The sequence below is a fragment of the Trachinotus anak genome, unplaced genomic scaffold (assembly GCF_046630095.1).
Source record: "Trachinotus anak isolate AG129_WGS33_773 ecotype Australia unplaced genomic scaffold, CSIRO_AGI_Tana_v1 ptg000016l, whole genome shotgun sequence".
NCBI classification, from domain to species: Eukaryota; Metazoa; Chordata; class Actinopteri; order Carangiformes; family Carangidae; genus Trachinotus; species Trachinotus anak.
In genome coordinates, this window is record NW_027273867.1 from 4,112,138 (window position 1) to 4,127,996 (window position 15,859).

The 15,859-nt window shown below is 41.5% G+C and overlaps 1 protein-coding gene across 4 annotated transcripts in view; it reads left to right on the forward strand.

Annotated features, from left to right (window-relative positions):
• The first annotated feature begins 9,307 nt into the window (after positions 1-9,307).
• ptprua (protein tyrosine phosphatase receptor type Ua) overlaps positions 9,308-15,859 on the forward strand; it is a 207,542-nt gene continuing 200,990 nt past the window's right edge. For 2 of the 4 annotated variants that reach the window (XM_071499977.1, XM_071499979.1), the window contains exon 1: positions 9,308-10,465. In XM_071499977.1, the coding sequence (XP_071356078.1) occupies positions 10,396-10,465 (70 nt within the window). In that variant the 5' untranslated portion in view covers positions 9,308-10,395. The remainder of the gene's footprint in view (positions 10,466-15,859) is intronic. The other 2 variants (XM_071499981.1, XM_071499978.1) reach the window with 2 other exon arrangements.

A 15,859-nucleotide genomic window follows, 5' to 3' on the forward strand; every position in this document is an offset into this window, starting at 1 on the left:
GTAGACCTAGCAGATCAACTCCACAGCTCTAAGTACACACATTATGCATGTAAATCTGTAAAAGATCTTGGTGCACTGAATTGCATTTCATATGTTTTCTGTTTGCATGCAGTAAATATTTTATTCATTGGTTTTGTTTCTGTCTTGATGTTATGTACAGAATGTTTCTGCCACTATAATTATATCTACCTAAGAATGTATGCTGTATGTAATGTTTTGTCTCTATATGTCAGCACCTATAAGTGGTGGCACACTTATTAGAATCACACTCTCTAACACTTACCACCCACACGTTCCCTTCCATAACACACCGGTTTTATTTTTTCTTTTTGACACTGATTAAATTCCCCCGCAACCTAACTCAGGTTTATTGGAAAATTGATGTGTAGGAATGAAAACATTGTCCACAAAATGCTCCATAATTACAGTGTTGGTTCAATACAACTGACAAGTGAGTGGGCTTTTTGCCACACTAACTGAGCCACAAAATGCCTGTAAGCTTTAGATTGTGTCACCCTCTGGAAACTTTATCATTTATGTTTTTTTTTTGCTCATGATGTAAATATCGTTTTGGAGGTCAGCTCAGACATGTGTCTGGAGCTTCGGGTGCTCTGCTTGAGAAAACAGTAACACACATGTGGAGATGCTACATAGGATTTTGTCCTCTGTCACTAGACGACACATTTCATGCAGTTTGACAACTGAATTTAATTTCATTTGAATAGCAAAACCATTGATAAATAATAAAATAAATATGAAAATATGTTTTTATCCTAACTGCTAATTACTTGCAATTACTACACCCACTTTCCACCCACTTTTTTTTTTAAACAGAATATTGCTGAACATATAGAAGTTGATTATATAACAGTGTTCAAGCTTCACTGCTAACTCCTACATGTTGACTGTTTGACTTGTGTCCTGTTGATGTATAAACCCACTTACATGGACATTCAGACATCTTTTGGAGAGGGGCTGTAAGCTGCAATGTGGACCTTCCACAAATGAATGAATACAAAATTCTATCCATCAGACTGTTTGTCACTCTGACCCTGTGTGATGGTTTTTTTAGTGATACTGTGACATGTGGGGGCATGTTATCATATCGCCACACTGTTTTCTGTTTCAACCTGTCACTACAGATTGGTGGACTGTACAGTGATAGACCACTGACCATTAGCTAATACTGTTATCACCACTGAGGGTTTGACTCAGTGTTTTATTAGTTTTAATGGAATTATTTAAATGCTTAACTTTTGGAATTAAATTGTCTTTGCAGTGCAGTAGTGTTTGTTCTGCATGTTCTTCATAATCAGATACATGCACACAATAAAGAATTTAAAGGGAAATTATCATTATAATATCATTATTATCATTGTTATCATTATTATAATATCATGGCATTATTATTATTGATGTTATTATTCTTGTGGTATACAATTGACTCTTACCATCCTACCGTGCACATGCACATGCACACTCACACACACTCACACACACACACACACACACACACACACACACCTAAATCTCACTTTATGTACACTCTTTACACATCTATTATGTTTTATAGACATAATGTCTTCTATGTCTTTGCGTTGCGATGTGATGTTAGAATTGTAATAAGGAAATGACGTACTGTTTGTGTACTGTACATGTGTAAACACTGCAGCTTTCAAATTAGGTTATGTTTGCATGCTCACATATTTTTGTGAGGGGTAACTGCCTTTTCTCTTATCATCGGTCATGAGTTTGGATTATCATGCACATGTGCCTCAGGACTTAAGCTTTAAGAGATTGGGCTCTTTGTTTGGACTTTTGGTTTATTTCCTGTTTTATTTTGAAATCACTATTTTGTTTGTTGCCCATCCTGTGAATTTTCCTGTTTGTTTTTCCTCAGGTGAGTCTCCAGTGTCCTGTTCCTGACTGCCTTTTTTGTGAGTAAATAGTAAATAAAATTTTGGTTAATAGTGTAAACAAAACCCATTTAGAATCAGGTTTTGATGATTACTGAAATGAGGTACCACAGGTGGGCCTGCTTTGTGGGAGACTAAGTTAGCTTTATTGGCTGAATGTTTGCAAACCAGCCTGTTAGCCTATCAGTTGTAGTTAGCTGTTCAAAAGATTCTTCTTCACTGCGGACATTTATTCCAGTTAGCCAAGTTAGCCTGACTGATAGCAGGGCTCTGAAACTGGACCCCTCAATCAAATGCAGCCATGAGTAAGCAGACCTGTGTTTTGTCTACTGTCAAAGAGGGCTAACTTTACATATATGATTTCCTCAATTACTTGTCTTGAGTGAAACACATCATCCCTTAGCTGGGTGTTATGTGTATAAGGATTTCTCAGGTGTCCTGACAGGTAAGTCTTGCATCATGGAAGTAGTTAACCCTACCTTGTCTGTTTCTTTCTAACATGTTTTAATGCATTTTAAAGCTGATGTAACGTTGTCTTTGTATGAACAACTTTTTCCATGGTCCTCTGTAAACTCGTTGAACTTGAAAGATGGCAATGTCAGACTGGACACTGGCATGATAGCAAAATGGACAGTCAGGCTGAATATTAGCCCAGCTTTATAAATGCAGCTTATGTTCATCCTCGGGCTGGATGGTGTTTCAAGGACGACTCAAGATGAGTGACAAGGACAGACTGGAGATGTGACCTTCTGATGCTCAGAACGCCACATATGAGATTTTACAATTTGGAATTACAGGAGACCCAACACATAACAAATGTTTTCATCAGTCTTGTCTCTTTCAGACGCTGAAGGCTGATACTCACTGCTGTTGAAGGCCATGTTGTACAATCTGAACACAGTACGTTACCCTTAACCAGCCTTGGAACAGCTGCTCAAACCAGAGAAGAGGAGAGGAGAACAAAGATGTGGATGAAGATGAGAACAGTGTGCACATTTTAAAAGAGTAAACTTGAGGTGAGCAATGCTGCAGTTTGACTCAGACACTTGTGATAAGTGAGCGCTGCATGATAGCTTGATAAGTGAATAGCTGTTTGTACTGCGTTGTCAATCACAGCAAATAATGTTATGAATCAGTTTAACCACTATGTAAATAGTGTCATTGCAGTGTCTGCTACAGTCACTGTAAGTCTTGGCTCTCAGTGTGCCCCTCTGGAATTGTCTTGATGACACTGCAGAAATGAGTGATTATTGATCCAAATCAATAGGTAGTTTCAAAGACAGCCTAACTGGATTGCATAGGCAGGTAACTTTAAAGCTGCACCAGTCAATATTTTTTATATTAACAACAGGTCAAAGGACTTTGTGTAATGTCATTGGGGTTGCCTGTAGTGACAACGCCACAGAAAATGATCATTTGAATTTGCAGTGTCCCCTCAGCTCTACGGAGCATCTGCACTCTTCATGCTGCTTTACTGTTTCGGCTCAACCTCATTTCCAGCAGTAGCAAGCAGCTGTTATCAGTGAAAGGCTGATACGCTCTGTATGCTACCAGTCTAGCACCAAACATCAGACTGAAGCCTTTAGCAGTGTAGCCGTGAGATGTTTTTGCCAGCCCATACAGAAATGTAATATATAACATGTAACTATATCAAGAGGGATGTTGCCATATATGTCACCTATATTATTATCACATATTTACATCCTCTGGATATATGGAGATATAGGTTTATAACATATATGAAATACCCCAATACAATTTGTATGTGTACATATATTAAAAATATCTGTATGATGAATTTCTTATGGATTTGTAACATGTAAATGTTACATATTTAATTTATATATGCAGGTTTATTAAAACAACATACATATAAAAAAAAAAAAATCTTTTTGCTATGTTTTTAAAAAAAATTAATTTCTTATTTATCTTAAACATTTCAAATTATTCTAATGCGGTTTTATTTTATATGTACATATATTACATTTACGTATGGTAGGAGTTGGTGGAGACCAAACAAGAGCGAAGAGGAGAGTAATGGATGTACATTCACAAGGTGGCCAGACACTTGACATGAATGCTAATGTTGCTCCATGTCTGGCTGTGTGAAAAAGCAGTTTGATTGCTAACATGTTGAGCTGGACAGGTAGCTTGTTATTCAGCTCTGCTTCCTTATCTGTAAAAGTCACTGCATGCCACTGGGCTACAGTTTAAAAAGACTACGGTTGTACAAACACCGCTCTCCAAACTTTAGTTTCCTGCTGTCCTAAAACACCAGGCATTTGCATCATTTTAACCCACCCACCAACTCTACTCCCTGAAAACAGGTGCATGCACAACTGCACCGAATGCCCAATGCTTGCATAATCGAGGCCATTATTTCTCACTGCATACTATAAAAGCTGTGAAAAAACAAGCAACTAAAACAGTTAAATGCATGAGAAAGGTGCAGTATATGTGGATTTCTCAGTGCCAGTTCAGATTTGTCAAGAGAAAATCTCCTAAATACAATAACCGTGGGGTGTAGAGGAAAGCACAATCCACTGTGACTGCTTTACCGCATGGTTGATTAAACTGGGGCCACCTTAACCTGACAAACAGGCTGTATACTAAATAAACAGCAGATCTGATCCATGCAGGACTATTCATCAGTAACAAAGGAAAACAGAGGCTTGCTGTGCCCCTGCCCTGATGAATTATGAAACAGCTCAGACCTTAAGTTGACCTGTGACTTATATCTACTAAACTGCTTGTATACAAAACACATTGTGGTTAATAAAACCGCTGCTAAAGGCCTGACTCAAGCACCACATTGCGAAAAGTGCCACTGCAGCAGCTAGGCATCCGCTTGCTCAAAAGCTTCCTCTGCAACCCTCATTTACCTTTCCATTCATATTAAATCACTCCCAATGTAACACATACACCAAAACAACTGCAGCAGTGGACTTCTGTTAGGTTGACCTCAGCTGTGTTCATTCAAGGGAAAAACAGCACCGAAACCAGAGCACAGTCTCTGCGGTGCACCACTCTATGATACAGTATACTGCAGGGCACACAGGATATAGAGGATACACTAATCTGCCTTTTCATTAGCTGAATATTTCAGTCTAATATTGAAATAAAAATGAAAGTGAAATGAAATTTAGCTAAGAATTCAGTACACAGAATGTGCGTGTTGTTTGTTTTTATGATTTACTTATTCAGATAAAATTGCAGTGATACGACCCTGTATAATATCTACTAATGAACAGTACTTATCTTATGGTGATTTGAATTATTGGGTAACATATAAAGTGCTGCGGTCACAGGACTACCTGTTGCTGTGAGTCTTTTCCATCACTAAAGGTGGATCCATTAAAGAGATCCATCTATGAAGAGTGGGCAGAAGTCTTCTGTTATGTGTCCGACTAGCTATTTGCAAAGCCTGCTGTCATATAGGAGCGAGTCGTGATATTTGAATATGGGGATACTGGTGCAAGCTTTTTCCTGGAAAGCATTCATGGTGCTGCACTCAGTTGTGACAGCTGGAGAGAGAAGTTTACACCCTCCCACTTTCTCACCTTTCTTGCCAATTGCTGCTTGAAGTGGGTGTGGCAAAGGGCTATATAGCACTTTTCTAGTCATACTGAGCACTCAGTGGGTTTTACACTACAGGTCACGTTCACCCATGCACACACACATTCATGCAGTGCTTCTCTACCTAACACCCACAAAACTGGGGTTCAGTATCTTGGCTAAGAACACTTCAACATGCGGACAGGAGGAGCTGGTAATCAAACCACTGACCTTCCGAGAAGTGGGCGACCTGCTCTACCACCTGGGCCACAGCCGTCCTGCGCTTGTGTCATTGTCAGTTTCGGAAGGTTACAGAAATTGTCGTAGCCCAACCCCCAATTCCAATGATGACAAACATTCAGATGTCGTAACAGTAGTTGAACTCCTATGCTTGTGTAGTGCAGGACCACCACAGCACTGAGTGTGCTAGTTCTGTTTGAACAGGGGGCTAGTTAGCCTTGCTAGCTACCTTCCACTTTATGAACTGACATTTACCATGGTTCTTCCAAATGTGAAATATTTTAAAGAGACAGCTCAACTGGCTAATGGCTAAAAATAACAACAACAACAAAAAAACTTTCAGTCAGTGGGTTTGAAAGATGCTTGCTATGGATAATGCCACATCAGAGAGGTTTAGAAATGATCCTAAACATGTCCAAAAAAGGTTTTATCTTCATTGTGTAAAATGATGCACAAATAGCTCCAGTATCATGACTGTTTATATTTCTTTCTACAAAAACTGATAAATTCAAATTTCAGCTTAACTTTAAGGAGATATTTGTAAATTTTGCTACCGCTATATTGTTCAGCATTAAACTTCATTACTTTACTCCCCAGTTTACTTTTCAGTAAAGAGTTACTTGCCAGGCAACCTTCTTCTGTTTTACCCCTATTACTATCACTTCTTTTCTTGTACTGAAGCTAGCGAGCTAACCAGCTAGCCCCGACCTGGTTGGACGGTCTCATCACTTTCAGGATACAGAGTCACTGTAACATCCAGTGCTGCTCAGATGGTGCATTATAATGTCTTGTCTTGTAAATGCAACGATGGCTGAAACACTTGCCAAGACTGGTAAGTAAACAGCTGTTGATGCTAACACTAGCTCTGTAGCAATAGCAACACTTACAAATAGTTCCTTTAATGCTGATATGAGATAGTTACAGGCCAGTAGGTAGAGTTCTTCCCTGCAGATGTCATCGACTTCTCTTTCTACACTGGCGGGAGTTTGTCTGATGATGATCACAAGCTGGAGCTCTGATCTTACCAACTTTATACTTTCCAGCTACATTACAGGTGACAAAGCTGAAATACAGCAGAATTAATATAGGCAAATTAACTGGTTATATAACATGTAACACAAGCACTTTATGAGCAAGCTGTAAACGCAAGCACAGAGCAACTTATTAGACTTGAAGGACATGTGGACCACTATATCACTGACAGCAATATATCAACCTCTCCCAATAGTTTAAAAATTTACATTGAAATATTATGTCCTGGCAAATGAAGCAAGCTCAAAATATGCCCCCCCCCCCCCCCCCCCCACACACACACACACACACACACACACACACACACACTCACACACACACACACACACACACACTCACACACACACACACACACACACACACAGCCGTCCTCCAAAAAATAAATATTTCCCAGACACAAGTTAAAAGCCCCGAGGCTACAAAATCAATATTTCATAGGCAGGAGGTGATAAAGAGTCTTGATCCAGCTCTTCCTGCCTTTGAAGCAGCCAGTAGTCCAGTAGTGAGCAGCAGGATGGCTCGATGCCATCTGAAGCCACAGCCAAGTGGATTTGGGCCACTGCACAAATTTAACAGGTATAGGAAAGAGTTGGTCACACTTCACTCTGCAGAGCGTTGATAATTTTGGAAATAAAAGCCTAGGTGACCATCAAAGGAGCTCTTTATTATGGAATGACCCCGAAGAGAATCAAAATCCAGAGGATAAAACCATCTTACACAGGCTGGGTCATTATATTAACACTCAGCCATTCTACTACTCTGCCAGGGTTCAGGATTTAGTCCAATATAATGACCAGCAGGTCAAGTTGGTTTCAGATCCAGGAATTTTTCAAGACCTAAAAACATGATCATATATGTAATATTTTGGCCTGATTTATGGCTACAAATGTAAAATCTACTTCACCAACTATTTATTGTAGTTTTTATACAAGCTATGTGCATGATTTAAGTAGTTTTTATCAAAGTTGTTACTAAATCTCCAGGTTGAGCTTGATTTATAGTCAATGAGGGGTAACAGGAGTTTCCTGTGGCATAGTTTTTAATTTATATTTTGGCTCTTCACAGAGCCAGCATAGATATGGTGTAATTTCTTAAAGCAGAAATATAAATAAAGCTTTAGGCTTTCCCTATAAGCACCACAGGAAGTCGTCTAAACCACTCCTTTAAACCCATCAGCTCTTTCACTCCAGACTAAACTGAACAAAGAGACAAGCTATGCAAGCTAAATAAGACTTTTCACTGTAAGGATGTTTTGTAATTTGATTAATATTTCATTAATTTCTTGCAGTGTTTAATGGATTATTGTGTACATGAGATTCCTGTGTTTATTAAGGCCTAAAGCTATATGCTATACCAAGACTGTGGAAACATTAACTACTATAGGGGAGATGATGGCGTGATTTACTTTATGAATTGAATCATTTGGTTAATGCCTGCCATCTGATTAGTCACATATTTTCTCTCTAATATTTATTTTTCATGTATTGAGGGGGAAAATAAACATTTATTCAACTATTCATCCATTTACTGATTGATACTAATAAAGTGTTGAAACAGCTATTGGATCCTGAAGCCCCTGAAGCTTCCAGGTTCTCTGAATGATCGATTTGTGGGAATATTACCTAATCTTGAGTTAAATGAAATAGGGGTCCTTTAATGAGTTTATCTGACCCCAGTTGTTGGGAATTAAAACTGAAGAGTGTTTTTTTTCCCTCCTCATATTGTTTCCTTTGAAGTATTTTTATAGCTTTGAAGGGGTGAAAGAATTCACATTTTCACATGCAAAAGGCAAATGTTAAAGAAAAAAAAATGTTGATTTTTGTTTACTTTCTTATCCCTGTAATGACTCCTCAGATATTTCTTGGGACCCGTCTGGGCCCTGACCCCTGGGCAAGCAACCACTGATGCACATTGTGCATTGTTTTAACACTTGTTAGTTTTCAGTAGTTTCTGGGGGTTTGCAGACAATATCTATGAAGTTATCATGGTTTAGGTATATAGACTGTAACTAAAGATGGGCGCAACCTCTGTGACGTCACCCACAGGTTTCTGAAGAGTGGGTTTGAAGCTCAGCGGGTCCACTGTCGCCATCCTGGCGGTGCCTCACTTGCGTATACTCACGTATACTTGCCTTGCATATGTTCACCCACCTGTCACTCAAAGTGGCCACGTCCTCAATTATGCAAAACTTTAAGCCCTAATAAAATTTATATACGAGTTATATAAAAATTCACCCCTGTACAGTTGTCATGAAGGAGGAAATTATCAATAGAGACCAAAACCATTTTTGTACAAGGCTGTAAACATGTTTATTTCTGCTGTAAAGTTGGACATTTGAACATGGGAGTCTATGAGGGTTGACTCACTGTTGGAGCCAGACTCAAGTGGTCATTCAAGGAACTGCAGTTTTTGACACTTTGTGTTGGCTTCTTTTTTCAGCTCTGGAGGCTGCTGCTTGGCTGGGTGCCACACAGTCTACTCTGTCCCTGCTGGTCACTGAAAGAATATACATGAGGTCGATGGGGGGGTGGGGGGGGGTTAGCAGGGCCCTGCTGCTGTGATTACTTTTGTATCCTGCTTTAGTTGTTGCTGCATGACAGGAATGACACTTTAACAGAAAGACAACAGCATGAACATGAACTTGAGACCAGCTCAACAACCCAACAGACAATAAGAACAAACCAGCATTTAAGAATAAACAGAAATATATAAAGGAAAAAAAATTACATCTCCAAATATATTTAAAGCATTAAAACATAGTGATACCTGCTCAATAAATATGAATTAAAACAAAGCCCATAGACGAGGCCAGAGGTCGGGGTCCCCTGCCAGCTTTGCCAGCGGGCGTCTTGTCTGTGGCCTGAACCCAGGCTGTCCAGGTAACACTCCGTCTCACTCTTATCACACTGCCGCCCTGCTGTCAGAAGCCAGCAGGCCTATGTTAAATACTGCAAACAGTCGGACAGAGCAGCTACTCATTCGTCATACTGATGAAAAATAAAAAAATAAAGCGCCATCAAGCATGGACACTGATTCGGTCGCCTTTGGCAAGATGTGGCTCCCTAAATACCTCAGCAGAGGTGAGTCAGAATTTAATCGGGAGCTTTTTAGCATAATAATAGAGAGTAACAGCCAAACGGAAATTAGTGTTTGGAAGCCAAAAATGCACTTAAACGGAACATGGAGGAAAAATGTCCCCTGTGATGTGACAGTGCGGTGACCTGCTGTATATCTAATAATTCACTGATCCATTTTGCCTCTGGAAAACTGCAGATGCAAATGCAAGGGGCTTTTTGTGGCTGCGAGGCTGCTTGATGCACCCGCTGGCCACATGGAGGCGCCGCAGACCCGCATTCCTGCGTCCCGCCCGGTCTTCACAGTGGGAAAAAAAAAAAGTAGTGAAGCCGTTAGAGGAATAAGGGGGCTCTTTTTGAACGCTTTAGCTCCAGATCAGATGCTCCCTGTGCGGGCTGTGGAGGGAGCAGGCAGCGCTTCTGCAGGGGGAACCAGCGGTGAATGGGAGCTGAGCGCACAACTTCTCTCCAGTGCGGCTCCTGCGGCCCCTGCGGCCCCTGCGGCTCCTGCTGCTGGACTTCTCTCTAGGATTTTCTTCTTGTGACAAGACGAGCTGGACTTTACTTCTTCTGCCAACATGTATTCAGCGGCATTGCTACTGATGCTGAGCGCCGTGATCTACGCAGACAGCATGGAAGGACCAACAGGTAAAAAAAAAGAAAAAGAAAGAAAGAGAAGAAGGGAAAGCAATGTGTTCAGGTGTGATTTGTGGACAGCGCAGTGAGCGCACCGCGGACAAAGTTGCTGTGTTGAAGTTGATCTCCGAGCTTTAAAGTCTAAACATGTGTCGCTCGGTCTGTGGTTTCCCAAACTGAAAAAGTTGACTGTTGAGTGGGTTCAGCTGTGAAAATCAGGCTGTTCCCAGCGGTGCGAACTTTGTGCCTGCCAGGGTGCTGCCAGGTGGGGGGCATGAGATTGTGGAATTGCCTCCATCCTCAGGGTATAATCATCGCATCATCTCATTACACGACTCAGTGCTGTTTGGTGAGATTTTCTGAGGACGTTTCCTCTCGATCAGATCAGCGGGCTTGGAAATGAAAGTGGACTGAAAGTGAATGCTGAACGCTCTCTCTCTCTCCTAATCTCCCTCTATGGCTCTCTATCTCTGTCAAGTGTGCTCGGCATCCTGACGTCCACTGTCATGTTTTTATTGTTGAGGCTTCAGCCTCTCCTGATCCAGTGTGTCATCCCAGACGATGTAAATCACATCTCAGTGATTAAGTCATCCGGCATTGGATTTTTTTTATTGCTGATGTAAATGAAATGGACTTGCCAGCCCGCCTGCATGTTAACAGCATTGATGGAGCATTTTGCATTATTATGTTTCTGAAGCAGGGGGATAATGTGGTTGACTGCTTCAGTTAGCAGCAGAGCAAACTTTGGGGTGAACAAAATCAAGGGGAAGTGTGTTTTCTGCTGCTACAGAGCAATACAGTGGAGCTGAATTAGTAATGTAAGTGTTGTGCTCCAAATAACAGCAGTGGCAGCTGATCCAAATATTCTCTGTGTGTAGTTTATCAGTCAGAGTCTGACAGACAGTTTAAAAGTGTTTGTCAAAGCCTGGGACTTAAAGCTGTAATACCTGAAATCCACAGAGTCTATCTGAGATAGGAGCTCAAATCCTCTTCACATCGCCTGCAGCAGGTTTAACATTTGAATGGCTGAAGCAGTTTTTTTTTTTTTGAAGATTTCCAAAAGGCCACCGCGTCTTGTCTTTTGAGGAGTGTTGTGAAGATACAGTTGGAAAAAAAAAAAAAAAAGCCTCCGGTCACACCCTGTCAAGTTCATCTTAAGTAAAAGGGCCAGTTGGTTTATTCCAGGAATGCTTTGCAAGTCGTGTGAGTGTTGTAGCTGCGATATAAATACTCTGGTACATGGGTATCAGTTACACAGCCGCCACAAGCAGTTGTTGAACAGACGTGCAACTGAGCCACTCCCTGCTCTCCTGGATCAGATCGGTTCTGTAGGCATGGTTTAATGCATGAGGCTAACTGTCTTAGGAGCTTACACACGCAGAAGCCTGTCTCATCATCGGTTGGCATTAATCCAGTTTATTTGGTGGAAATCACTTGTGTTGTCAAGAATAGATGCTTGTTGAAAATTATTAGAAGGTATAGATGAAGACTACTTATGTCTTGGGCTGTGTATTGAACCTCAGTATTATTTTTAAGCACTGACTGAAATCTGTTGTATCGAAAAAATTGACATCAATTGGTCATCAGGTAGGTAACATATGCACATATGTATATTACTACAAATTTTGTACTAATACTGAACTTTTAACCTTATTTTGGGGGAATCCAAACTTTTAACTCATGTAATATATATAAAGACTTGTGCGTTGCATTTGAAATAAAGAACTTTACCAAAATAAACTATAATCTGAAGTTTAAAAAGTTTCTTGATTTGGAGAGTACATGATAAAATATGTGATAAAAGAATAAGTTAACGAGGCCAAAGCGCAACACACATTGTCTGTGTTGCAGAGGGTTGCATCATTTGACACATGTCTGTTGATGCCCACAGCCAAAGCTGAACACATCATAGAAATAGAGGAAGCAGTCAAGGTACAGTAGCTGAGGTTTTGTGGAGCAAATCTGATAAAATGCTGCTTTTCATGAAACAAAGGTCCTGCCAGACTCAAACTGGCAGGTTGTTGCCTCAACCCCCAGGCCCCCAGTGGACCCCCAAAAATACTTGCTTTATATAAAGGGTTGACACATGTGGGTGCTTGGAAATAGAACCGTGCTGTAGCCAGAGGGGCGGTCAACCTTTGCTGATGTGGCCGATCTGCAGGCGTACATATAAAAGGTGCTTTTTTTCTGACGTGCATCACATGTCACAGGTGAGGAGTCATACCGAGCCTTCAACACTTGTTGCTACTCGATGCTTCAGACACATTTCTGGTTTATTCTTTAAAGGTTCTGAGGTTTTCTACACAGCTCTAGCGCTGGGTGAAAATCATCAAAGGTTGTGCCTTGCAGTTTTGTTGACGTCATGCGGTGGGATCTAAGCGTGTTGAAGTTTAAACATTTGCCTCTTTTCTGCCTTTTGGGGCTGCCAGAAAGTGGTGTCATGCAGCTTTAAATTTAAACGGAGGTGGGGGGTGGGGGGGTGGGGGCAGAGAGGATGCAGTGCCACCCGCACTTTGCATTTCCTCTGTATTCAAGCAAACGCTCCAGTATCAAAGAGCAGTGCCTGTGTGCGGCTGTGCTTGGAGGTCTCCATACTTTCACCCACAGAGTGTGTGATTGCTGAGGTGAAACTGGGCATGTTGTTTAAGTGCACCGGCCCCTGTTAGTGAGGGCTCCGAGGAGTCCGAGCAAGGAGGTAATTTAATCTTGAAATGAAACCACGTGAGCGACCCCCCCCCCAGCCCCCAAGCGCACGACACGCAGCTCCGGACGCTCGGAAGGAGGTTAGCTGGAAAATAGCACTCTGAAATGGGCGCTGACACCGGAAGGTGGGCTTTCATGGGCTGCTGGGAGTATGTAGAGAGGGTCCACGGTGTGTGTAGTGGTGTGGATTCGGCTCAGAGTTAATCCAAGGAAAAACAGCCTGACACACCGCTCTCCTGGGGCAACCGTGGAGGCTGTAAATGGAGAAAATGGAGCGTATGCTCACACAAAAAGCAATGATGAAATGAGGTTGTTCTGGAGGAAATAACACAAGCTTCTTTAATAGAACAATAGTGAATTGCATAATGGCTACATGCTGTTCAAGAAAATGACTACACTCTGTAATTATAGTTCATGATAATGAGATGGCAATGGAACAAGGTTGTTTCGACACCCATTTTATAAAAGAAGAAAAATCACAGAAATCTATCAATATAACACAGTTCACATCGTTTACCAGACAGTTACGAGCCTTCAGAGCTGTGGGACTGAGTTTCAGAGGCGAAAGACTAAACAGTCCAGCTTTAATTATCTGTTTGGCTGAAGAAAAATGGATGCAATTAAGCTTGAAATGAATAAAAATGACCACTTTAAAATGATAAAGTACAGCCCACATTTCACTCCTCACCTTTCTGACGCTGACTGCATTGAAGTCCGGCTGACCTGTTTGTCTTCACTTTAAATGCACTATTAAATGGTCAAGCATGGAATGCGTGGACAAAGCAGCCTGACAGACGGAGCCAATGAGAGCAGACCAGCCTGGCTGAGGTTGCAGTCAATAAGACCTTTTACTCCCTCCATGTTCCACCGCTTTCACGACTTTGGAGTCATTTTAATTGCGTCTGCTGTTAGTTGCCAGTCACTCTGTTGGTCTCGGAGACAGTGCAGCTAAAGCCAAACTTGCAAAGGTGTTTTGACAGAATTGAAGTTTTTACCTTTAATCATCCAAATGGAAGACTTCTGGAGGTTTCTGGAAGTTCTCGGGCCGGTGAATGGCTGAGAGACTTGGCAAACTCCAGTGCCTTTTATATATGGCTGCAGCATGATTACTTCTATTTATCTAAAATGATTTTCCCTTATCATTGAGGGAGGAGTCATGGCTGCTGTTGTGCTACTGAAGTTAATTTTCTCCATGGGAGTAGAGCTGGTGAAATGCAATGTCGCCTCCAACAGATTTTATTGTATCTGTCTAGGCTGAGTTCCAGCTCCTTCTGCTCCATCTGTCTTTACATCTAGTCTATTTAAGTAGTCATCAGTTGTCAACAGTCCAGGCAGTAATGCATTATGCGTAACAGTGATGGGAATACATTTTTCCCTAACTAATGGAAGGGATTGCAATTTCAGATTTAGTCATTTCTTTCCACTTACTAATCCTGATGATGCAGCATTACTCTGACACTTCTGGGGTCCTCTTGCTTGCTGTTTTACCCATGGAGGGTTGTATCAGTTGTGTCTCTGTGTGTTCACAGGACAGATTGGTCTGAGCTGTGCTAGCTTGGCACAGGGGCCACAGTTTAAACTGTAATTACCAGCTAATGTTAGCCGGAGCTGTAATTCCAAGTCATCTTGAATATCTTGATGATATCTCCCTCTTGGTGAAAAGAATGACAAAAGTGTCAACAAACCGTTGGCAAAATAGCTGCAAACCACCTTTGGTGTCATTTATATCCAAATAAAATCCAATATTAACACTAATACAACCAATTTACCTAATTTAAAAAGAGCAATGCTCTGTTTGTCACCACAAATACACCACAATAGATGCTAACTTAGGCTAATTAAAGGAGCTATTTGTAAGTGTTGCTACACAGCCAGTGTTAGCACTAACAGCTGTTTACTTACCAGTCTACGAGGTCGGCATCAAGCTTCCTGTCTCCAGCGGTGGAAAGCAACACAAGTGTTAACTCTTTTCTCATTTTCTCATTTTGTCTTCTACTGAAGTTAGCACGCTAACCAGCTAGCCCTGGCCTGTCTTGTCACTGTTGTCCTATAGCAACTCACTGCAGCCTCCGAGAAAGCTTACAAATAGCCCGTTTAAAGGATGAGACTACAAGGCCAGCGCTGGTTTTAACTCTGTGAACAGTTCCAAGTTGGAATAATAGTTTTCTTGCATGAATGCAATTAATAAACATTTGTTGATTTTCTTGACTAATTTACTCAGGTAGTTGTTGATCATTCATGGTGGTAGCATCACCGGCGCCGTTATCGCCTCCTACAATATGTTCATGACATTAATCTACCAGTGCTGCCGCCGCTGCTGCTGCTGCTGCAGCGCACACGTGCCTGTCACCACCATGCGTCGATAATGGAGCTGACAGCGCTGCCACGGCAGAGCGCCTTGGCCTGGGCCCACGAGGCGTCTTCGTGGAGGGAGCCGGGACCATTATTGCCTCTCCAGGTGTTAGAAACGTGTTGTTTTTCCCCCATCAACAACAAATTGTTATTGAACAGATGGAGGAGTGCCAGCACCGCGCTGCCTGTCAAGCTGATCGCTAAACAAGGTTTAGACAATGAAATTAATTTGCTCAGCTTTAAACGTCCTCACGTGCCGGCGAATGCCTGTCTCGGTTTTCACTTTAGATTACTTTAGGGAAACTGCTGGGTTTGTGATTTTTTTTGTCGCTCACTCTTCTCTCTGTGACT